Source organism: Rattus norvegicus, chromosome 8, assembly GCF_021556685.1.
Source record: "Rattus norvegicus strain SHRSP/BbbUtx chromosome 8, alternate assembly SHRSP_T2T, whole genome shotgun sequence".
Taxonomy (NCBI): domain Eukaryota; kingdom Metazoa; phylum Chordata; class Mammalia; order Rodentia; family Muridae; genus Rattus; species Rattus norvegicus.
The window spans coordinates 97,508,367-97,534,006 of record NC_141541.1 but is presented as its reverse complement, the minus strand read 5'-3'; the positions used below and the strand labels follow the sequence as shown (position 1 = coordinate 97,534,006).

General features: G+C 41.8%; 3 protein-coding genes and 1 pseudogene across 18 annotated transcripts in view; 2 read left to right on the top strand and 2 right to left on the bottom strand.

Annotated features, from left to right (window-relative positions):
* The window catches only part of Mthfs (methenyltetrahydrofolate synthetase), a 147,345-nt gene extending 134,951 nt beyond the window's left edge, over positions 1–12,394 (bottom strand). For 7 of the 12 annotated variants that reach the window (XR_015626487.1, XR_015626488.1, XM_087561234.1 and 4 more), the window contains exons 1-2: positions 12,252–12,394; positions 8,176–8,437 (exon numbers count right to left, since the gene is read on the bottom strand). Coding sequence is in view for 10 of the 12 variants with exons in the window: in XM_087561234.1 (XP_087417360.1) it covers positions 8,176–8,437; positions 12,252–12,368 (379 nt within the window). In the remaining 2 variants the exon portion in view is untranslated. 12 annotated transcript variants of the gene reach the window in all.
* On the top strand, positions 6,312–6,775 carry Rps16-ps7 (ribosomal protein S16, pseudogene 7; annotated as a pseudogene).
* The window catches only part of RGD1560775 (similar to RIKEN cDNA 4930579C12 gene), a 123,293-nt gene continuing 109,815 nt past the window's right edge, over positions 12,163–25,640 (top strand). For 3 of the 5 annotated variants that reach the window (XM_087563374.1, XM_087563364.1, XM_087563362.1), the window contains exons 1-2: positions 12,163–13,092; positions 17,497–17,623. The gene's annotated coding sequence lies outside the window, so the exon portion shown is untranslated. Of the gene's footprint in view, positions 13,093–17,496; positions 17,624–25,169; positions 25,457–25,640 lie in introns of all 5 variants that reach the window. The other 2 variants (XM_087563385.1, XM_087563382.1) reach the window with 1 other exon arrangement.
* On the bottom strand, positions 17,062–25,181 carry Bcl2a1 (BCL2-related protein A1). Its single transcript, NM_133416.1, has 2 exons — positions 24,742–25,181; positions 17,062–17,320 (listed from the first exon to the last, which is right to left on the bottom strand). Exons 1-2 carry the CDS (start codon positions 25,159–25,161, stop codon positions 17,213–17,215), a joined length of 528 nt encoding a protein of 175 aa, NP_596907.1. The 5' UTR covers positions 25,162–25,181; the 3' UTR covers positions 17,062–17,212.

The following is a 25,640-nucleotide window of genomic DNA, read 5'->3' as shown; positions in this document are numbered from 1 at the left end:
GATGCCAGGTATAGCACATCCTGTAATCCCAACACTCCAAAGGCTGAGGATAAAGGGTCATAAATTCAAGGACACTCTGGGTAACCTAGAAAGACTCTGTCTCAAAACAAACAAATGTGGTGAGTGAAGATGTAGCTGTTAGTATAATGCTTGTCAAGCATGCATAATGCCCTGGGTTTGATCTCCAGCATTAAATAGCGGGGTAGAGTGGCATGCATTGTGACCTCAGCTCAGTGATGTAGCAAATAAGGCCAGCATGGCTACATGAGACTCTGTCTCAAAATCAAACAAAGCCATTAATGAGTCATGGATTGAAGTTACAAAACTCTGCCCTATATAATCTGATAAATGGCTTCATACTAGAGTTTCAGTAAATGATCCTGGCTAGCTGAGCCATTATACTCAGAATTCTTCATTTCACACAGTGAACTTCACTGCTTAGCCCGAAGTAATGAGACAGGTAATCACAAGATATATTTCACTTTCCTCTGCATCTCATAGCTTGTTGCCCACTTCATTCAATAATACTGCAGTGGTCTATCAGCTGTGCTGTTCTGTGTTTGTACATTGTGTGAAATGACAGCTTTCAGGCTGTGCCTTGTCTACCTCATAGGTACCTTTGACTCCCTTTGAGTACAGGATAACTGTGCATCTCATTTGTGTATGCACACCGCCACCTAACATGAATCATGAGGCACAGAAGGGATAGGTTCCTAATTCCTGTAAGTGTTAAAGTTAAAAAGAAAAATATTTCAGTAACAAAGCATAGCAAAGTGTTCCGATACCAGGAAAATTACGAAGAAAGGTTTCCATCTGACCAAGGACACTAAGGAGTCTTCTGGAGGAGGCAGCACTCTATCTACACCTTAAGGATGCTTCAGCAGGAGCGGGCCACAATGGTTTTCAACTTCAGTCTCAACAGCCTGGAAGCTGATGGGGCAGAACGTCAAGCATAAGCCAGACTGAGTGATAGGTAAGTCCAAAACTAGACTAGGTTATATTGACTCTGTTTCCTGCTCCCCACAAAAGAAAGACAAAAGACTGCAGCACTCAGGAGGAGGTGACAGCCATTTGAGGTAAGCAGATGGACTAAGGCAGAGATCTTCTGAAAAACAGAAGGGGAAAAATTATCAAACACCTCTTTTCTTCTTTCTTGTTAAGAAGCACTGAGTCAGGCAGGGAGTAGGCTGGGAATGTAACTGTTGGTAAAGGGCTTACTCAGTACACAGTAAGCCCCAGTTAGACCTAGCACGGCATAAACTAGGCAAGGTGGCAAATGCCACCATGTATTTGGATAGTATTGGTCAAAGTACTCCTAAGCTACAAAGTGAGCTCACGACAGCCTGGGCTATGAGACCTCATGACAAAGGAGGTGGGGATGGCACTAGAGTGGAAAACTAGAGAACTGGATGGCCTCCCACTCTTGTTAATTGCCTGTGTGTCCTCTAAAGAGTCACTTGACCTCTCTGGGCTACGGCTAACTCATTAGAGTATGGGGGAGACTGTACAAGGACAGTAAGGATTTGTTCTGCTTTCTGCAGTACCTATATCTGAAGGAAATTTTCTCTATGATATAAAGAAGGAAGCCACTCCAACAACCATCACAACAGATAAATGTGCAAAAGCATATGTGAAAATGACAACTGTTTTAATTTACTTTCAGCTAAAACAAGCCATTTCAAAACTTCAAGTAAAATCAACAAATGTTCTATTGTGGAAAGGAGATGTGGTTACAGGTTTGCTAAAACACTTCCTGTAAGACAAGAGCTGCTACAAATCACACACTGAAACACCAAATCATGTGGAATCTTTAGCAACCTGCTTCTTTGCTTAGTATAAACTATAGCAAAACCAAGGGTTCTCTCCTGAGCATATGACAGTCATCTGGGTGACAGTGTCCCTGAGTCATTGCTTAGTATAAACTAAACCAAAACTAAGAGTTCTCCTGAGGATATGACAGTCATCTGTCTGGCAGGGAGTTTCTGCAAGCTGGCTGAGTTTCAGCAAGTAGCTGTGACAATGTGGCCTGGACCCCAGGCCTACCAGCATCCCTGGCTTTCAGTCTAACAATTAACACAGTTGTTTGTCCTACAAAAGAGGAGATATAACAGACACATTATCTTCATCTGATCTGAAGACCAATAACTACCTCAATATACCCTGGGGCACAGAAAGAACCATGGTGGAGTAGATCCAGATGTAAGCATCTGGCAGGAGTGATGACATCCCAAAGTGACAGCTGTGGTCACCCCACTGGCTATTAGGACACTCAAACACTTACAGCCAGGGAATTAGAATTTCCCTAGTCATATCATGCTGCAAGGAAGGAAAGGCTAAAGCCTGGTGCCAGTCCGAGAAGAACCTCTTTTCTGCTTTTCACATAAAGAAATGGGGGATGAAGGCCCAAGCCTGGCTTGTTGAGCCTTCTAGAACTCAAGCTTTTGACCGTAAATTAACAAAAGCTGCGATTTCTGTTTCTTACCAACCTATAAAACAATACCCATCACAAATACACAAGGCCTCCATGTCGATCTTCAACCTCCAATGCAGGTGTGGCAACATCTGCAGCAAGGCAGCATTTCTCAGAACTCAATGTCTTTCCCAAAATCAGTCCTGAGAGAAGAAAAACTCCAGGACCATCTCTCAGGAAGGCCCTGACCAAGCCAGAGATAATGTTGGCAACTTGCATATGATATGAATAAGAAAAAACAACATATATAAAATAATTCCCATGTATTCTTTGTAACTTTTTAAATTCAGGCTATGAAGGACTGATCATCTATTCTATATTGGCACTGTCTGAACTTATAATAAATTCAGATTTACTTTGAGAAACTTCAGGATGAATCAACATGCTGCCATCGTTATTAGGGTCAGAGCATAGACCCTGGCAACTAGAACAAGCCAGGCTCATGCGCTGACCTCAAAAGGTCAATAGTACAAAAGAGAGGAAGGAGATTAATCCAATGTGGCCACACTGGAAGGAGGAATCAATAAAGAGGTTCAATGAACGCCGCCCTAACCAACCCTCTGCTGGTCTGACCATGACATACACTTTGAGAATGCCTTTATTTACTCGTTTAGTTAGTTATTCTGTTAGTCATTGGTGAAGGAAGCACATGTTACCAAACATGTAGGAAGTCAGAAGTCAAGTTGCAGGAGTCAGTTTTCTCCTACCATATAGGTTCCGGGATCAAAATCAAGTTCTCAGCTTAGTGAGGAGGAACCTTTACCTACTGAACCATCTTGCCAGTCCCAAGGTTTACATTTAAGTGGCAGGGAAGAGTTGTTTAAATATCAGGCAGGGGTTGTATATAAAATGTAGTTCCACTCACGCTGTGGTTGCTGCCCATCACTGTGTCTGCTCTAGTTTCTCCTGCAAGGTAGTCTGGAAAGGTGTCAGAATTGTGTGAATCTCTCCTTGGAAGACAAATTCCTCCCCTGAGTGACACCAGCTTTCAGCTTTTTCCATCTCTTGGCATGGAATTTTTGGGGAAATTCAATTCCTTGGAACCACTGCTTGAGTGTCTCTCTCCTTCGCTATACATACTGAAAGCCACATGATAGGAGGTACCAGGGATACCGTATCTTAGACCAAAATCTTGGCCCCTGTAGAGACTAAGTCTATTAGCACAGAAAGAAATATACTCTCAAGAAGAATAAAACAGAACTAATGCTGAGTGCCAAGGATTTAAGAATCACAGAAGAAAAGGACTAGGATGTTGAGCATAGCCAGGGAAAATACTCAGTACTCAGTGATGACAGTGGTGTTTTACTGATTCCTTATGACAACACACCACATGGCATTTAATTATATGCCATCCTATTTTACCCCCACTGCAAAATGTCTTTATTAGTCCCAACTCTCAGCTCCTTTCAGCTTTTAAGTCATTTGCCAAATTGGTAAGGAATTGAACCCAGATTATAATTTGAGGGCCAGTGATCTCAGACACTGGACTGCAATATTCTATCCTGAAGAAATGCATGACACATTCGATCCTAGCAAACAGCAAGCCTGATTTTCACGGAAGGCCATGTGCATTGCAGCACAACCCTGGCTAAACAACAGGCACAGCAGCAAGGGTACCTTCCCTGAGCAACTGCTATGTGCCCACTACCTTGCAGGCATTACCTCACCGAATCTGTAGTAGCCTATGGGCAGGCTATGAGCTCCACCTCTTGGTGAGAATTTCACAAGAGTTCAGGGACTGAGGTCGTAGTTAGAAAGTAATAAAACTAGAGATCAGTCCTGGATCTCATTGACAAGTGTGGTGAAATGCTGTCCTCCAACAGAGCACTGCAGGAGAAGGAGAGGAACCACACTGGGGAGGAGAAGGAAGCAAGGGGAAAGACAGGTTCATTCAGTGGCCTGGACTTTTCAGGTATCTGAAGTCCCAGCTTTTGTCCACAACGAATCAGCAAAGTACTGTTGGTCAGAGACCAAGATGATAATAGTATCCAGGAAAAGACCTGACAGATGGGTGAGCTGTGTACAAAAAGCATCTGAGGGAAACCAACATGATCAGGAAACGAGTTTGAAAGTCATTCTAGGGGAACAGTCAATGTGAAGAGTCAACAAGAGATAAAAGATTGCTGGGATCTGACGCAGGCAATGAAAATTATACAAAGAGGGGCTGGGGAAATATCTGAGTGGCTCAGAATACTTGCTGCAGAAGCATGAGGATCTGATTTCAAACCCCAGTACCCATCAAAAGCCAGGCACAGTTGTGTCTGTAACCCAGCATTATAAAGTGGATATAAAGGATCCATTGGGGCTTGGTCACTGCCAGCCTAGCTCCAGGCTCAGTAAGAGACCCTAGTTTAAAGCAATAAGGTGAAAGGTAATAGAGCAGGACACCCAACACCCTCCTTTGGCTTCTACACACAGCTCTGCACACACATACATAGACCACACACATACAGTGCACCAAAATATGTTGTAAAGAAACATTGATAACTGAATGGTTAGAAAAGAGAGACAAGGATAATTTTGTGGGCACGTGCTAGTTACAAACAGAACTATATAGAAAGAATAAGTTTATGAATATGAAATCAAGCAGTAGTGGAACATCTTGATGTTTAACACAGAGCTGAAGAGGACAGTTCAAAGGAGAAAACCTGTGTCATGATGGCAGAAGCGCATGTCTATGGGAACAGCAGCTAGTTAATTCTACTACTGTGGGAACCAGGTCCCCATCACACTTCTCATAGACAGTCAGCGGTTTCCCCATCCCTTTTGGGGTTGAATGACCCTTTCACATGGGTTACATATCAGGTATTCTGCAATATTAGATATTCAGACTACAATTCAAAACAGTAGCAAAATTAGTTATAAAGTAGTAACGACAAAAATAATTTTATGGGTCACCACAGCATGAGGAACTATATTAAAGAGTCGCACAGCATTAGGAAGATTGAGAACTACTGGACTAAGTGCTTAATAAATATTTACCAGTCACATGGCTGTGTAGGTCTATAAGCCTTGGAGGCTGAGGCATATGGATTGTGAGTTCAAGACCAGTGTGGTCTTCATACTGAGATCACACCTCAAAAAAATCAAAATAAAACATTTTCAAATTTGTGACACAATTAAAATGTCTTTGGCCTACTCTTAAGGATATCATGACTCTGTGGTATTTTTTATTTGCAAATTCTCTATAATAAAGTTTTCATTAAAAAAATATATACATATATATAAAGATTTTGTGAAAGATCTCGATGAATCCCATGCCCACTGTCCACTATAGTTCTACAGGAACCACAAAGCCCTAGTGAAGAAGGAAACAGAACAACTGAATGTGAATTACTCTCACTGAGCAAATCCTAACCTGACTAAGAGTACTTACTGACCAACCTAGAGAGGTATACCCATGGCCTTGCCCTGCACAGCGTCACTTTAATTACTGTAAAATGTTAAGGTGAAGCACTAGCAAATCACGGCAGTCACCTACTTTAGTTGTATCTTGGGTATTTGCACACAGACATGAATTCTTAAGAAGTCCAAGAAACTGACAGTAACAGCATCTAAAAGTTATATTCAGGAGCCTCTTTATAGGACCTCAGAAATAACTTTTGACAGGGCCACATCCATTCTAGAACAGCACATGTCACTCTCGCCTCACCCCTACAATTCAGCTCAGTGGTTGAGGAAGACTGAAGAAGTAGCTATAGGTCCTTTTCCCTAGTCACAGCAAACCAGTCAGGAATGGCTGCATACAACCCAGGCTTGAGCCAGTAAACTAATTCTGTGTCTACCTGTAGTGATTAATTCAGGGATGACACTCTGGGCAATAAGAGTTCTGACCGGGGAAGAGCTCGTGTTCATACTTGTAGCTATGCCGTCTAAGGGTCCGCTGCAGTCCGTGCAAGTCTTCGGATGCAAGAAAACAGCCACAGCTGTGGCCCACTGCAAACGAGGAAATTGGCTCATCAAGGTGAAAGGACGTCACCTGGAGATGATCGAGCCGCGCACGCTTCAGTACAAGTTACTGGAGCCTGTTTTGCTTCTGGGCAAGGAAAGATTTGCTGGTGTGGATATCCGGGTCCGTGTGAAGGGTAGTGGTCATATGGCCCAAATTTATGCTATCCGGCAGTCCATCTCAAAAGCTCTGGTGGCTTATTACCAAAAATATGTGGATGAAGCCTCTAAGAAGGAGATCAAAGATATCCTCATCCAGTACGATCGGACCCTGCTTGTAGCTGACCCCGTCGCTGCGAATCCAAAAAGTTTGGTGGTCCCGGTACCTGTGCTCGATACCAGAAATCCTACCAATAAGCCAGTCTCAAGGATCAGGGTTTACCTTTGTAATAAACATCCTAGGACTTAAAAAAAAAAAAAGAGTTCTGACCGGAATATTATTGGGACTGTTAGGAAACCAGACTTGATCTTCTGTGCTGGGAATTCTAGCTCTAAAGGTGATCCTAGTCCAAGCTGCCATGGGCCACAGTGAACACAAAACCAACATGGATACAAAGACCGACTGTCTCCTAAGGACACTGATCCAGAGACACTGAAGCAGCCTCTTCTTTGTAGTCTTCAGTTTCTGTATCAACATATCCCCCTTGTGCGTATGCCAAGTTGATTAAGGTTGAATCACATTACACATTCTCAATGGAAAGACTCCCGGCTAATCGAATTGTCTAAGCAGCCCTCACTTTAAGGATAAATCCAGTAAAGCCACAGCCCCTCTGTTTCACTTACCAGCTGATTTAATATCCTGTAAACCTAATACAAGAATACCTTACTTGAGAGTAATTTTGCTTGAGACTTGTAATTGCAATCTGGCTACACAAGCTCACCCTTTTCTAAGCTGAGATAGCAAAGGCAAACCAGGAAGACGAACAGACAGCACAGGTTGCATCGAAGACAACCTGAGCTCCCATTGGCTCGAACGTTATGAAGCTTGACTTAGGATTAAGCACTGACTTTGCCACACTCTAAACTGCTAATGCAGGTAAAACTGCACACTGAGTGGGATGTGAGCAGTGAGCCTGCCTGCTCAGACATTTCTGCAAACAACAGTGGGGGGAGGAGGAACAAAGGGTGTGTCTGCCTCATACCACAACTGAAAGAATCTGATGCATCATACTCTATTCCACTGCAACTTGGGTTGTGAGTATCCCTGGAGCAAAAGCCACTGCTGACACAAGCATGGCATGGATAGAGAGAAGAGGATGAAGATGAAGAAACCCAGGTTGGGGATGCACATTTGCAAGACCAACCCAGACCAACCCCTGAACGACAGTGTTCTCAAGATTGAATATCTTTTTATCTGACACTTATATTTGGTGTATAGTATAAGTTGATATACTTTTATTAATATAAAACTTCTGTCTCCCCAGCTACAGAGTGAATCCTGACCAAAATACAGATAAAGATGTCTGACAGAAGCCAGAGAAGTGCTGCATGCCCATGAGCGCAGCACTGTGGCGGCAGGACTTTGAGAGTCTGAGGCCAGCCTTGGCTACTCAGTGAGACCCTGTCTCACAGAACGCACAAAGAGGCAGGGAGAGAAAAGATTTTTTTATAAGAAAAAGAAATCTGATGAAATTATCAAAACATGCAAAGATATCAATTCTCCCAAACTGACCAAGAATGCCCATGCCTAGCTTCCAGGATCAGATGAGATAGGCTACACCAAGGTAAGTGTTTTGATGTGAGAAAAGGTGCCTTACCAGTGGATAAGGCCTCCTCCCGAACATCTCCCTCACCAGGCTGATGAATATTCCAAGATGTCTTGGGAAGTAAAGCAACTTCTTCAGGTGCTGTTAGCCTCACCATGTCCATGTGATTGCTGTGAAACTGGTACCGAGGGATGAAGCAGATTTTGCCTTGTTTGAAAATGTCCTTGATGATTTCTTCCGTCTCAATTTCATCTTGCATGCTCAGAAAGATGGAAATTCTTTTGGAATTTTGATACTGACTGTGGGCAATCACCTAAGTGGGAAATGATGGCAATTTTAATTTTTAAGACTGGATTCTTCATAAACTAGTAACTTCTCTTACTAATTTCTCCCTTTAGTCTCAGCAGTCTTCAAGAAAAGAGATGCAGGGAGTTGGTGCTACATCCTGATAACTAAGGCTTTAATTTCAAGCCTCAAGATTTGTACCTTTGGTTCCTTTATCTCTGCTGGGCTTATCCTTGGCCCTATGGAAATTCCTTAAGAGGAAAGGGAAGGAAAAAGCTGTCTATTTTCAGATTCCCAGATGCGATTCTAGTTTCTAGTTCCTGACAGTGCATCTCAGGGACTTACCCAAGGATTTGGGGGTTATTTTTTCTTTGGAATTGAATCTCACAAAATTTCCAGTGCTTGGATCATTGGACATTTCTTCCATTGATTTTACCCATTCAAGTTCCTCTGAGACCTAACCTTACTGCAGAACCTTTGCTACATACGTGGGGCACACAACTCAACACTTCAGTCTATGTGGTAGGTCCTGAGTCAATCACTACTTATGTATCCCAAAGGAAGGGTTCTGAATCTGTCCACAAGCTCCCACAGAGAACATGCTGGGAACAGTCTCTCAGCTCTACCAGTGCCATTCCATTCAATTAGGTGCTCACAGAGCTCATTAAAATGGGGTCAAAGAGCTCCTAGTAACAAGAGCTCCTAGTGCAAGGATCCACATTCAGTGGAAATCACTTCATCAGGCAGTGGAGCTAAGTTCTGCTCATGAAGCCCTAGGCACTTACCCAGGCTCAGAAGTCGGCCCCTTACTCACTTTCTGTGTTCATTCCTTTTCTGTTCTCCCCTGTCCTCCAAGCTAAGAAAAGAAGGATAAAGCAAGGGCAGCTTACAAATATGACTGGCAGAAAGATATAAGGGAAGAAAGCCAAGTTGCATCCAATACCAAGGAAAGAGAGAAGTTGAGCAACGCATGGCAAACCAGGGCTATGGAAGGAAGTCAACCCTGTAGAGCTATCAGGAGCTGTTGGTGTAAGGAAAGCAAAGGGAAAGGCAAAACCCAGATTTGGAGCAGGCCTGAGGCCTTTGACACCACTTACTCTATCAGAAAGTATTTTTCTCATTCTCTTTAAAGCAGAGTGGAAAAAAAAGCTGAATAAACAGTAAGACACACAGCTAAAATTCAGTGTGAGACTCCACATATGCCTTCCTTCCTCAAGCCATTTACACACTGTTAGGAAGGGAGGATGAAGACAATAATGCCTGTACAACAGAGGGAAGATGGCAGCATTGATAGACAAAGCAGCACTGATATGTGGACACAGGAGGTAGGCAGAATCCATTCTTCCCTTAGAATTCCAAACAGTATCTGCACAAACACAGGAAAAGCTTGTAGCTAACACACTTTCATTCATACATATACAGAGACAAGGGCCAGGGGTTTCCTCTACCACTGGTAAATAAGAGATCCTCAGTTGAGGCTCATTACCCACAAAAGACATAAATATGCATAGGCAATAAATGATTCTCAACCATTTTGAAAAGCCAAAATACAAAACACAAAGATTTGTAAACATAAAAAATAGAATGGAAAAAATGATTTAGTGCCAAACAGTTAATTCAAAGAATGGAGATGATTTTTAAATTCTAATTAGTTTTCTCAGACAAACTGAAAACAATAACTTAGTCTATAAAACACTAACAGACTGCTAGGGAAAGGAATCAGTAAGAGACCTAAGGAATACTCATTGGACGTTAAAACTGTGATCGGCCAAATGAACACAATCTAGGAGGAGGTCCTGTGGGGGAGAAAGAGTAAGAAAAAAAAAAAAAAAGAAAAGAAAAGTAGTTAAGAGACACAGAAGATTAATCTAGACTTTTTGTTATCTAAAAATAATTTTTGAAAGATTCAAAGGAAAGCCAGTAATCAAGATGTGACGGTTTGAATGAGAATGAACACCAGAGGCTCATACACGTCAATGTTTTGCTGTCTCTTCAAAGGGAGAGATATAAAGCCTGTCTTACATCTAGGAGTCTGGGAACAAAGTTAGTTAATAGCCTGGTGGCCTCTGAACTATCTGCATGGCCAAGTCACACAAGGCTCCCCCAGATTCTTATGTTTGTCCCCCTAGTCATCCTCCCTAGACCTTCATCTCCAGCACTGTTTCCCAGCCAATAGAAGCCATCCTTATGGGAGACGTCATGTGTCCTTTACAAATGGGAGCAGAGGTGGTCGATGATCTGGTGACCTTGGCACTCTGTAAGACTGAGACCACCCCAGGACCCTTAGCTTGTCACATGTAGTTAATCTATAGCCTCCGTCTCTATGGGAGAAGACACATGGCGTTTCGATGTAATTACGGCTTAAGCTTTGTTCACACTGGATTGAGTTAATTATAATCAGGAGATTTTTTTCCCCCAAAATGTGCTGTGCTTAATTAAATATGCCTAAAATAAAACTGCCTGGTGTTAAGACTCTACAAGTTTGAACCAACACCAGCTACTGAGTCACAGTGGTGAGCCACGCTTCCTTCTTGTCTCATACTGATGACATGTGGTCACAGAGACCACCAAGGTAGGCTTTGAGGTTCCAAAAGTCCACAGCCTCTGGCAGGCCAGGTCTCTCACTACCTCCTTTGTACATAAGATGAAAGTGCTTAGCTACTTCTCCAGCACCCTCCCTGCCTGCTGCCTGCTGCCTGCTGCCTGCCTGCCGGCTGTCTGTCTGTTGTCTGTCTATCTGACTGCTTCCCACCATGATCACAGACCAGCCTTCTAAAACTGTAAGCAAGCCCAAATTAAATGCTTCCTTTTATAAATTGCTTTGGTCATTGTGTCTCTTCACAGCAAAAGAACAATAGCTAAGCCACAAGATATAATACATAAATAAAAGCATTAGTCTCTAGATTGGAACCCATAGGTATTGAGCAGAATGAGAAAAAATAAAATAAAAACTTGAAATAAATGGGTCAGTCAAATTGGAGTTGAAAATATTCTGGCGTATAATAAATTTAAGAGTTGGGTCTAGAGAGATGGCTCAGCAGCTTAAGAGCAGACAACCTGGGTTCAATTTCTAGCACCCACATAGGGACTTACAACCTTCTTTAACTTTATCTAGTCAACTACAAATAATGCCAATTGTATAGGTACTTTCTTTAAAGTAATTCCTTTGAGGATATACTCTAGAAAAGCTGAGAAAGAAACTAAGTAAGAAAGGAGACAAAACAAAGCAACAACCCGAACTCAGAAGCACCAACCCAAGGTATAAGTGGCTGTGCAGTGAATGCAGTTAAATCACGTGAACAGTAATCTACCCATAAAGCTCGGAGTCCAGTTTTGCCAAAAAACAGATCCAAATTCAAATGTGTGTTCTAAGTTTGGACAAATAAAATATAGCGCATTTTTTGAACAGTTGTATCACTGAGCCATACTCCCAGCCCTACAATTTTTCATTTGTTTCCTTCCTCTGTTAGATCCTCCGATCCGTAGGGGCAACAATCTTGTCATGTCTATCACCCAATACAATAGAAAAATGGTTTACTAGGTGTTCAACATAAGCGAATGGCTTACATTAGAACCGGAAAGTGTGGGCGTGGCACAACAGTCTCTACATCTACTAAAGTTGGCTTCCAGGCCTTTCCTCGCAATAACAAAATAACTCGGTTTGAATGATTAAACCAGCCCGGAAACATACTCCCTCGGAAGTTCCGGAGCTATCCACAGAGCCCGCCCCTGCTCGCGGAGCGCGCGCCCAACAGAACGCGCACGCGACCCGGCGAGGTGCGCCTGCGCAGACACGCGAGCTCAACCTTCCTGGCGTTTAACTCCCGGCAATCTTCCCGCACCTTCTGTGTGAGGAGGTGAGACTGGCGCAGCCGTTCCTCGGCGCCCAAAGCTCGCAAGCGCTGCTTCAGCTCGGCCCGCAGGCCCCGCTTGGCGCTGTTTACGGTGACCGCCGCCATTTCCTCGCAAGCACCGCCCCGGCCACGCCTATCACCCTGGGCCGCGCGGGGTCCAAAGGTCGGAGCTCCAGGGGCCGGACGCCAAACTCCTGATCACGCCCCCCCCCCCCTCCCCTGCCTCTGTAAACCGGCTGTGGTGCAACTGAGCGGACTCGGGTTGTGTGGCAGCAGATAACATTGTGCTGTAGTGTCCTTGACCTTTCGTGCTTGATAGCTGGAGATTGTGCGTGTACCCCAGGACGCTTACCCTCTCCCACAGCCCACAAAAGGTAGTAGTGTTTCTGCAGAGGGTCTAAGGAAGGCTGTCAACTCCAAGACTCAATATTCATCTAATCGCCATCACGTTGTTGAGTACAGAACTGGAGAGGCCTCGGAAGGGCAAAGCAAGCCAGATATGGGTACATCATGCCGGTAGACTCTTGGTTCCTTCTGGTCAATGGATAAAACATTCTCTCCTTTACCCCCAAAGTGCCTTCCTCTCTCTTTTTCAGTCAATTGGTTCATTCCTGATAGATTTGGGGGCCGCTGTTATATCAAACAGGCCTGCTTGGCAGGCCCTTTCTGGAGGTGGATGTCCCCTCTCTGGAGAACTCAGGACTCAGTCACCCTGTTCCTTATTATAAAAGTATTTAACCGCTGTTGCTGCTGTTGGAATCTACTGTTCAGAGACAGATAATGCCTTTCTCTAACAGGACGTTGGACTGAGTGGGGAGCAGAGAATAAAGTAAGTAGATTTTGAGGAACGCTAACTCAGATTTATATGACCACCCTATGTTACCATGCAGTAGCCGAGGATTGATTTTTGAGAGTTAATTTTTCCAGAGCTGGGGAGATAGTTTAGTCGGTAAAACGTTTGGTACACAAGCTCGAGGGGCTGAGTTCGGATCTCTGGCACCCTTGTAAAGGGATATGTCGTTCAGTCCTGTAAGATCTAAGTGCCTAGAGACAAAGCAAGGTGGAAGAGAGAGAACAAAGATGACCAGAATTCTTATCATGGACAGGAAAACAAACATCGAATTCACCTACATCCGGGATTGCATCCTTATGCCTATAGACCTAATAATTCATGTCAGTGTGTCAATGTAATAACCACTTACCAATGCTTGAACATGAATGTGGTCCATGAATCAGTTTCCCTTGAAAGCACATTAGACATGGAGAATCCTGAGCCATCCTCAGACCTAGGAGTCCAAATGGCTATCTTAACATAGTCCTCAGGTAATCCCTATCCATAATCATATTTGAGAATCTCTGCCATAAATCAATGTATTCCTCAACTATTAATTTGCAGGAAGAAACAGAATCTAGCATGCATGTAGTCCTGGGTTTTAGCATCAGTACTACAGAAAAATAACTGTACATGTTAGCATTGATAAATTGTTACTGTTAAATTCTGAAGGCAGGCTTTCCTGGATATCCATGGCTAGTGTGTGTGGCTCCTTCTCATAGACATCCCTTCAACAATAAATAAGTAGCCTGACAGCATAATCCAGGGGCAAATTGCCTGCCTAGCATGTACGAGGCTCTTGCCTCCGTCACCATGGCTGCAAAAATAATGATAGCTTTGTCCAGCTTGGCATGGAGGAAAGTATTCTCCTCACAATCTTTGAAAAAAATATGAGTTCCATACGTACATTTCCTTCAAGCATATATATTTGTACCTATAACTGCATGCAATCTTGTCGGTGCCTGCACCGCCACTGTGTGAATATCGGGCGTAGGTCTGCGGGATTGAAAGAAAATACATACACCGGTCACCCGTTTTCAGCGAGTGCCACCAAGGCTTTACTGAGATCTCCTTATATACCTGAGGCAAAAGCCGTGGAAAAACAACAAGGAAGGTGAAAAATCCCCAACCAGGAAAATAGGAAAAATCTGTGTGGTGAAAGTTCCGGCCCAATCAGGGGCATAAACAACTTCTTAACAACAACAAGCAGGAAGGGTCAGTGGCGAGGAAGGGTGCCATGGAGAATCCCAGCCCCAAATCGGGCTAAGAGCAGCTCCCAAGGGTGTAAATAATTTCTTGCTATAGCAGGCTAAAAGGCTCAGCGAGGGGGGAGGGGAAACACCAAGGTAGGGCCCAACACAATCTTAGTGTGTAAAGCTCTCTAGGGCCATGAATCTTCCAGAGGGTTCTGCATGTTCTATCACAGGTAATGATATATTTTGTAAAATACGGTATGGTGCAGCCATAAGGGTGTGCCTTAGTGAGCCCATGCTGAGGTAACCCACCCAGGTACCTCATAAGACAGGTCTAGTATAAAATGAAGATTATTTGGGGGCATGAGAAGGAGTGTTGAGAAGTAGAGACAGAGAGGAGAGGGAGGGAGGGGAGAGAAGAGAGGAGAGGAGCGGGAGAGGGAGAGGGAGAGGGAGAGGGAGAGGGAGGAGAGGGAGAGGAGAAAGAAGAAACTAGCCAGGAGCACATGGAGAGAGCGGGGAGGGAAAAGAGACAGGCCAGAGAGAGGGGGTTGGGAATATCAGGGAGGAGAGAGAGAGAGAGAGAGAGAGAGAGAGAGAGAGAGAGAGAGAGAGAGAGAGAGAGAGAAGAGGGTCAGAGAGAGCCTCCAGAGGCCAAACAGTCCTTTTATAGCAAGCCAGTCTCCTACCTGGCTGTTGCTAGGTAACTGTTGGGTGGAGCCTAGAAAGAATGCTAACATACTAACTTGTAAGGCACTGTGAAAGGATCACTGATATCTCTATTTCCTCCATGTTTTTGATCATCTGGAACCATTATTTCCAGTAGAAATCAAAATCATAGGAAGATTCATAGTATAAAAAGTCTAGGGGCTGGGGATTTAGCTCAGTGGTAGAGCGCTTACCTAGGAAGCGCAAGGCCCTGGGTTCGGTCCCCAGCTCCGAAAAAAAGAACCAAAAAAAAAAAAAAAAAAAAAAAAAAAAAAAAAAAAAAAGTCTAAGATACTCAGGGAAGCTGTACTTGATACTGAAGGGTAACTGAAGCAAAAGAAGAGATCACATGGTCATTAGAAGACAGGTTGTTAAAGGTCTCACAGGGTAATGTCTGAACCTTGAAGGTTCTAGGCCATTCTAAGCTACATGAGTACAAATCAAGACCCTGACTCAAAACAAACAAATCTCACATAAAGTGTCTTGAACGTGGTGGCACACACCTCTGCTCTCAGCATTCAGAAGACTGAGGCAGGAGGACTGTGTTGATAGGATCAGGCTAAGCTACACAGTGATGTGTATCTTAAAACAAACACAATTTCAAGGTTTGAAGATGAAATTCCCCCACCCACAGTCGCATGTGTCTGAATACCCCATCTTGCAGCACTGTTTTGGGGTGTTGTGGAACATTTCTAACAAGTGGCTCACTGTGGGCAGCAGAGCTCAAAAGTATTAACTGGTTCTGACTCACCTCAGTAGGATTCTAAGTAACTTCCTACCTGGTCTTCTTACTTATTCCCTTCCACTTCTCCAGTTTAAAGGTGGCAATAAAATAGAAGACCATCATGTTTAGGATATGGTGCCATTGCTATACACAAAGCCTGGAGACCCGACCACCACCACCACCATACAAACTGAATGTGGCAATAACATATCGTAATCCTAGCCCTCAGAATGACTTGCCCAGTGTCTTCATTCCCTCACTTAGGATTTAACTCTGAGGTACTGTCCATAACTGAAATTGCTTGTAAAGGTGGACCTGCCTTGGAAAGAGGGGATCTTGCTTTACAGGCTCTACCAATAGCCTCAAGGGAAATATAATGCAAGTGACCAAAATAAAGGATTTCTATATTGCCATCAAACTTGATCTAAAAATTGGAACATGGTCTAACAAAAGATAGTTCTCTCTCTCTCTCTCTCTCTCTCTCTCTCTCTCTCTCTCTCTCTGTGTGTGTGTGTGTGTGTGTGTGTGCGTGTGTGTGTCTGTTTGTCTGTCTGTCTCTCACACACACACACACACACACACACAGAGAGAGAGAGAGAGAGAGAGAGAGAGAGAGAGAGAGAGAGAGAAGAGAGAGATCAAGTTTAATAATGGCTTGATATTCTTCCATTTAGCTGCTTTTGTTCAAACCACTCCAGTTTCTTTTTGTAGGGGCAGAAAGCTGTGATTCCTTCTTGACTATTAGAAAGTCAAACTGATCACATATAAACTGACTATTGACTATGGCTTGACTTGGGGAAAATGAATCCCACTTGCCTTGGAAGAAAATGTAGGTTGGTGAGAGAAAGAAGGCAAGAGAAGGTCAGAGAGGACAATAATTTGAGGCCTTCCTTTTAATCCCAACACTACCTATCTGACTGTCCTATCCATGAACCCCAAATGAAAGGCCAAAGAGTAAAGATGAGGAGAGGGCATCAATGAGAAACAGTAAAAAACCAGGGGTTCTGGGGATATATATATATGTATATGTATATGCATATATATGGCATGGACCCAGGAAAAGGTAGGAAGCAGATTCTAGTCTCCCTAAAGTTTAGACTAGTAACACAGCCTTTTAGATCATGAGCACACCCTTATGGAATGGAAAAGGTAGGAAACAGATTCTAGTCTCCCTAAAGTTTAGCCTAGGAACACAGCCTTTTAGATCTTGAGCACACCTCATGGTAGAGGTGAAAAAGGACCCTTCCAGGTCATCACCAGTCCTTTCTTTAATACTTATCCCCTGTATTGAATGATGTTGAAATTCCTGGCAGACTCAAAAACTGAAATCATGAAACACATACAGAAACAAATATTAGTAGTTTATTCATTAAAGTAGAAACAAAATATCTGCAACTCTGGAAAGTCAAGTTTCATTGTCCATGTTATCTGTTTGTAAATGGAAACACCAAGTGCTGATCACCATTCTCAAGGGAGCCAGGGTTCTCTCTGGTCAGTAGTGTTGCTTGAGGAGAAAGAGCATTTCCCAGATCTTCCCTGTCATCTGCAGAAAAGTCAGCCAGCCAGATTTAGGTTCAAACTTCTTTGTGAAGCCATCTTCCTATGAGAACAAATTAAACATTTAAAAATCGGTGGGATAATAATCTCTCTACTCTCATTATCTGTAGTCATTACAATCTCAACATTGTTCTCCAAGGTTAAACTCCTTTAGAAACACTGCCGGATAGAAATGTAGTTTCAGCTACATATGTTAATTTTACTTCTTTTGTTTTGCAGCCATGTATTAAGAAGTCCATCTTCTATTGCTATAAAGAGACACCATGACCAAGGCAACTCTCATCAAAGAAAGCATTTAATCAAGGGCTCGATTATGGTCTCAGAGGCTTAGTCCATTATTACCATGGTATGTTGCTTGTTGGCACACAGGAAGGCGCTGCAGCAGTAGCTGCTAAGAGCTCCATCCTGATCTGATCCATAGGGAGAGAGAGAGGGAGGGAGGGAGGGAGGGAGAGAGAGATAGAGACTTTGGAATTGGCCTGGGCTTTTGAAACCTCAAAGCCTACCCCTTACTGACACACTTCCTCCAACAAGGCCACACCTCCTAATCTTTTTCATCCTTTTAAATACTGCCACTCCCTGAAGTCTAAGCATTCAAATATGTGAGTCCATGGGGACCATCCTTATTCAAACCACCAGACGTGAAAAAGAAAAACAGTAAAAATAGTTTGAGAACATATATAATTCAATGTATAATAAGTATTGGAATATTCTTTCAGCATGTAGGCAGTATGAAATCATGTTTTAGCTGTTATATTCTGTTTTCCCTATCAGACATTCAAAATCCAAAGAGTAATACTCTCCTCTTCACTCAAAGTAGCTTTGTTTCAGATGCTTATTGACTATAAGCTCTAGGAAAAGGAATTTTCTCTTTTTCTTCTCTTTATCTTTCAATGACTTAGCACTGAAAAATGCATTTATACTTATAAACTATATTGCCCTGAGAATTATAAAACTCATAGTAAATCCAAATTAAACCAATGTACTTGAGCCTAAGAAAATGTTAATTATCCCCACTATAGTTCCTTTTGAGACTAGCCCTTTTCTTTTAACTAGGAAAACCCAGGCTGGTAGAAATGATTCAAGCCTCCGAGCACACACACACACACACACACACACACACACACACACACACACACACACGGTAACAACAGTTTTACAACTTAAAATCTATAACTCTATGCTGATTGGAAATTACTTCCATCCTTATGCTAATTTCTATTTTATCTAATGAGTACACCAAGGCTCAGGGGGCTCAAAGTTACCTAAGATAACAGAATTCATTGTGTGGTAGGTAGCACACTGTGGTTTTGGTACTTGTGAGACAGAGACAGGGGGATTACTTTAAGCAAGTCTTGCCCACACAGTGAGTTCCAAGCCAGCCTGGGCTCCAAAGCAAAACATTGTGCCACAAATTAATAAAAGATAACAATTCTTTGCCTGGATGGAGTATGGGATACAAACAAACATTATACCCCTTTGCAGTCCCTATATTTCAGAACACACATGAGAAAGACCACAAACACTTTTTTTAATTTTTGTTGTTTTGAGACAGGATCACATGTAGCTCAGGCCAGCCTAGAACTCACCAAGTAGCCAGAAATGACCTTGAACTTTTGAATCTTCTTTCTCTACCTTCTAGCCCCAAGATTACAGACATGTCCCATCATGCTGGGTTCAGGCAGTGCTGGGGATAGACCCCAGGACCTTGTACATGATAAGCAAGTACTCTACCAAAACTGAAGTATATTCCCAGACTGCGCTTGCATATTCTCTGCATCACCACCCCTGATATTTTTTGTTTATCTAACAAACATTTGCTCTGCATCTTGTAAGTTCCAGATTTAAAAGGTCCCCAAATGTCTATGCCTAATGTGACTAATACAGAAACAGTGAATCATACTCAGCTCCTTGAGAGTCAAAGAACTCTGGAAATCTCTGCAGTTCTTGAAATTAATAGTTGTGGAATCATCAGCAAACCAGGGGAATCATCACCAGTCAGGGGAATTTCCCATGTGAATAATTGACCAAGAAAGTGTCTGCGTGCTATGTGTAGGGTCAGCTGTGACACATGTGATGCCGTGTCCCAACAGAAAGAAGACATTGCTCATTCCCCCGTTTCCTCTTCTCCTAACCTTATATCCTCACGTATTTCTCACAGTCTCATGGTATTTAGACATTTCTTTTTCCCCTTCCAGGAGTATTCACAATCTTATATCAGATAGGTACAGTGGTAGCCTCTAAAACAATCTTTTATTAACAGGAGAACTAATCATTGTCTGGGCAGTTAACATGCTAACTTGTTACATGCAGTCAACGTCTAAGGTAAAGGAAAAGAAATATCTAAATGAAGATAAAAATAGTTGAAATATGTACATATACATATACAATTAAAAGAACTGCAAGCCAGGAAAAATAGCTTTATCAGAAAACAGTTTATTCATTCAAATGTAAGAAAAAATAATCAAGTCTTAATAGTTCAAAGAAAAGTTGACTGAAGTTTGAATCACTAACTAGATGAGGAAACAGCAAATGAGGAATTTTACATTCCAGTATGACCATGGATGTAAAAATATTTTTCAAATGGGTTCTTCTAAAACCATTTTCTTTAACAATGCTATTATATAAAGATAAATATACAAACAAGGATTCATTATCACTTTAGTAATGTAATAATAAGAAATGCTTAGGTCTGATTGTTTCTGGTAGTAGTGATAATTTGTCAAATTGGGCTAATCTGTTTTTGAGAAAGCATAAAACCTAAAATAACATACCAAGCTGCCATGGTTTGACTACCTTCCAAAACTCATATTGAGTCTTAATTGCTATTTTGATAATATTGAGTTGGAATCTTTAAGAGATGCTTTGGTCATGGGACTACCCCCTCCATGGCCAGATCAAGTCTATTATCTGAAAAGCAGATTTGTTATGAAATGTGTGGTCAGCCCCCTATTTACCCTTTCTCCCTCATTCCCTCCATCTCTGTCCCTACCTTACTTCCTGGGTCCTTCTCCTGTATTTCAGCAAGAAGGCTTTTACCAGATGCAGCCCATCATTGCTGGCCCCCTTGGATGCTGGCACACTCCCTAAACAACTTTCTTTTTTCTTATAATTTACTGTGTGAGATATTATAGCCTTACAAAACAGATTAACACATGGTTCACCAATAATGCAAAAAAATTTAAAACCTCTGAATTTTTGAAAGATATAAGCAGATATACAGTCACATCTCTGGGGATAATTCATTCAAGAGCTGTTTTTGGGGATCTGGAGCTATCACTCAATGGTGAAGCATGTGCTTAGCATTCACAGGTCCTGACTATACTTTTAGAAATACCTTCACCAAGATGGTTGGTTAATCAGTCATCTGTACGCCTCTGTATATTCATTCTGCCCATTCACTTTGTCACCAAACTAACCACACCATTATTTAAAGCAAGAAGAGAGAAAATATGAGGGGAGGAAGGGAAGGAAAAGAAGATACTACTTCTTAGCTTAACTCTTACAACTCTTAGTATTCTGGTTACTTACAAGGGACCATATTGGTATATCCTCTTCCAAAAGGGATTTCTTTTTGTATTTAGAGTAGTTTTAGAAAACATATTTAAACTTCTTGGAATTTCCCATGTGATTCCCCATACTCACATAATTCTATTTACATATTCACAAACTACTTTTACCAGAAAACTTTCTAGTTCTTGTACTACAGGTATTATTGCCTTCATTTTATTGTGTTCATACTGTATTATTATATTATGCTATATTATGTTATCATATTACATAGGAAAGGTGAATCTTCGAGGACTTCCTATGTAATTTACCTTAGGTATGCCTCTAATAAGTGGGAAAATTCAGAGTTCAAGCCTCAAATTTCAATGTCAGTTCCTGAGAGCAATAGCTATGTGTCAGGTACTTTCTGCAGAGTTAGGGCCTACGTTAAGCATAAAGGATACAGTATTGTATATAAAATTCTAGTTCCTCAATCCCCTATGGAGGTAATGACCAAGAACTCTTTTAATTGGAGTTATTGTTCTTCCTTTCTCTGCTGTGCTTCTGTACCACATCTTGCTCTGAAATTCTTGTAATGTTTCCAGGCATAGTTCCGGTGTAATGAGACCATAGGTTTCATGTTTTATGATCAGTTTAGAGGTTTCCCTTTCAGAAAAGGAAAAAGGAGAAATTTGTAAAATATCCATTTCTCCTTCCTACTGGGCCACCTGACCGTTGGCATAAACACGTGGCTGTGTTTTTCTACAAAATGAACCATTCCAAGTAAACTAAATCATCAGAGCAGATTTGTCAGTGGCACTGTGAGAAAAAGAAAGGTACCAGTTCCCATGTCTCTGTCTACTGCTCACTATGTAGCACTCCTTACCACTGGCAGAATAAGTGATTTCCGTGAGCTGGAGTACAGTATTGAGATTGCTTTAAGATGACCTCAAACACCTCTTCTATCATCTTGACAACATAAGGTCTCAGCTGTAAAAGAAAAGATCTGAGAACCTGAATAGGAACTTTGTGCAGTGTGTGTGTGTGTGTGTGTGTGTGTGTGTGTGTGTGTGTGTGTGTGTGTGTGTGTGAAAGAGAGAGAGAGACAGAGAGAGACAGAGACAGAGAAAGACACACACACACACACACACACACACACACACACACACACACACAGATGTTCTTTTAAATCTCTATTAAGGTAGAATTTCCCTACTGTGTATATGCTAATCTCTGTGTCTCCCAGATGATGAACACATTTCTAGAGATTCTAAGAGACCATTCCAAACCCTTCATTCATTTGAATTTTAAGAATTCATGCAATATGTTAGGAAGGAGTTTGACTTTTGAGTAACATATATTCTGTGTCTTCCACGTGCTGTGCTAGACAATGAGAACATAGTGTAAACCTATAGACCTTGTAAATCTCTTTGCTACAGGCTCATTTGTGGCCTCTGGGCTAGTAGACACTTAAGGTCTACACAGTGCAGTAGAAAATTTCCTGAGTCCTTCCCAGAGCCAACCAGAAGAAACATAGTCAATATCTGACATGTTTCACCTAGACCCAAATCAGGCCAAGTCAGAAAAAAGAGTAGTTGAAAACATTGAAAAGGAGGACTGGTTTACAGTAAGACAGCACTAAGCAAGCAGACTTGCAAGAAAACAGAAATGGAACAGTGTTCAATACAGTCAATTACACCAAACTTTTAAACACTTATAATCAATGAAGACATAAACAATTTTAAAAGATAAGAAACTAAAAGAAAATCTGCCACATATAAAAATTTCCAGAGTTCCTATAAGTTAATAAAGTCATTGAAAACTGGACAAAAGATATAAACAGACAATACTAAGAATTAGTGGATAAACATGAGTATGTGCCCAACATGAAGAGGAGCTGTACTTACAGCCAAGTGGAAAATGAATTAACACAAGAGAACTAAGTATATGCCTTTAGTGTAACAGAGTGGAGAACTTTAATAGATTACTAGGACCTCATATTAGTCCACTCATACCAAGGAAATACTGGATACTCTTAACATGCTTCTGGAAGGTTTATAATTTGTAGAACCACTGTGGAACAGAAAACTCTTGTAATTTCAAAGTGCGTATACACCATGAGCAAATAACCCTACAAACAAATGTCTACCCTAGAAAAAATACCTACCTACACACAGGAGAAAATATACCTATGCAATGTATTCAATGAAACATTACTTGTGACAGAAAGGTCTGGAAATAAGTCAAATAAATATACTCCAGCTGGAAGAGACCAGCTTTCAACAACATGTACATGCAACAAAACACATTAAGAACATCTTTAATTTTTATTTATGCTACTAGGAGTTGAATTAGAGATCTTGTTCACACAATACAGGGACTCCACAATTAATGTACTTCATTAGGCCATAAAATATTCTTTAAAATGTTGTTTTAAGTACTCTGGATTGACAAAAATCAGTTACAGAATAAATCTATGTACTAATGGGTTGGGGTGGGTGGGTGAAAGAGTCCTTCATGTGACCAGAGGTGGCCTTCTACTAATGTACTATGTAGTTAAAAATGACCATGAAGTTTTGGTCCTCTTATCTTTGTTTCATCAGTTCCAGAATGGGCACTCCACGTATAGCCCAGATACCAATTTGTAAAATTTTTCTCAGAAAGACTACCATGAAGCTAAGGATACAGTACACTGATAGAACCTGTGCTCAGACTGCATTAGGCTCTAGGTTTGGTCCCTGGTGACAAAGGGCTGTGGGGGAATCTGGGTAGCCACATATAATAGTGTGCTGCTGGAGCCCCAGATATGTGGAAGACTGAGCTTGATAGAATCCCTATACTCTGGGAACTGGAAGCCAACCAGGGCAACATAGTAAGATCTCATCTGGAAATAGGGGTGGGAGGTGATGAGGATTTTCTTTCGGAGTGTTCAATAAACATGCTTTGTGTCTAAAATGATAACCACGGGTACTGCTTGAGAGAGAGAAAAGCTGGGGAACTGAATTGGAGAGGCCCTACATGAAGATATTTTCAATTCAGTATTAAACATATTGGGACACAAAGTGAAGCATCTAAATCTAGCTAGGGAGGGCTTCTGACTAATGTAGGCTCCAACAGTTCTCTGTGCAGGCCTGGCTTTTTAAAACACTAATTAAAAAGGGGATTTTTTTTATATTTGAATATACTTTTAAAAGGGGGTTCCTTGCAGGGATATAGTACATTGTTTATTTTTATCACAAAACTTTAACAGCACATAATTTGTATATAAGCAAATGGAGAAAGTGTGTAAGTAATGAATGCATATAACTGTCTGTATAGTTGACTATTACAACACAATGTAGTACATATGACAATATTGAACACCAGCTCTTTCTGTACTAGTTCTCGATCGTCATGAGAAACGTTGGCAAAAGGCAGGCAGTTGGGGCTCAGCACTGCTGATTCTGAACATACGGTTTAAAAAAAAAAATGGTGCTGTCCTCAAGCCTAGACCTCACAGCTCGAGGTAAAGCTGGAGACACAAATGTTCTCCAGATATTAAGAAAGGAGGGGAGCTGGAGAGACGGCTCAGTGGTTAGAGCACTGACTGCTCTTCCAGAGGTCCTGAGTTCAATTCCCAGCAACCACATGGTGGCTCACAACCACCTGTAAAGGAATCTGATGCCTCTTCTGGTGTGTCTGAAGACAGCTACAGTGTACTCACATACATATAAATATATAAATCTTAAAAAAAAATTCAGTAGGAGCCACTGGAAATGATCCAGGGTATTTTTATTTTGTTTAATTTTACTTAAGAGTATCTAAATATAAGGCATACAAACAGACTGAGGTCCTCTGATTGTTATTTTCTTGCTTGTTTTATTAGTAAGGAAACTCTTCATTCCTATTCTACAGTAGAGAAATGTAAAAAACAAAAAAACAAAAAAAACAAAAACAAAAAAAACAAAAAAAACCAAACAGACTCATGGCACATACCCAGCCTCCATTCTGCTGTATCCATTCTCCTGTGTTATTCATTATGAATTCCGCCACAAAACTGGAAACTTGCTTGTAAGTATCCACATCCAGGCCAATCTGCTCTTGTGGAAGCTTTTTCAGGAGAACACCCCCAAAGGCAAATATAGTCACAATCCTTCCCCAGTTAATGATGCCATCTTCAAATTCTTTTTCCATCACTTGGTTGAATATTATTCTGGCAGTATCTATGGATTCCACGTGAAAGTCATCCAAGTATGGCTTCAGATTCTTTTCAACTTCCTTTTGTACAGAGAAAGCAACTCTCTGTAGCACTCTGGACGTTTTGCTTGGAGCCGATTCAAAGGCAGGTACCTGCAGGACATACTGAAGATAGTTCTCAGCCAGGGAGTGGATATACATGAACTCACAGTCTGTCATCTTCCCAGGCAGAGCTGACTGAAGCTGTCCACCTAGAGGCGGAGGAGGCAAAGGCTGCAAAGACAAGGCTTGGCAGGGGAGGAGCCCTAGTCATATCTGGAGGTCGCTGGAATTTCTGTTTGCATCATGTCACAGTGCTCTCCCTTCTCGTCACTTTTGTGCGTGGGCTGTGTGTGAAAGCCAAAGTTCAAACCGTGAAGGAGGAAAATGTTTCAGAGCAACACACCACTTCCTCTTCCTCTTCTGATTCAGTTTAAAAGTCAAAAATGAGAGGATGTGGAGAAACAAGATCCTTGTAAGTAGCTGGGAACTAGAGACCCTTCAAAGTCACTCTGGCAGTGGTACACTTGAGTAGATATACTAGGTTGAGAGGAGAAAAAGTTAGCTCCCTTCATCGATTTATAATTTCTGATAGAAAACAATCCGGCTTTAAACTCAACTCCTTTCTAGGTATTCATTTATTTTTTTACCTTTGTATT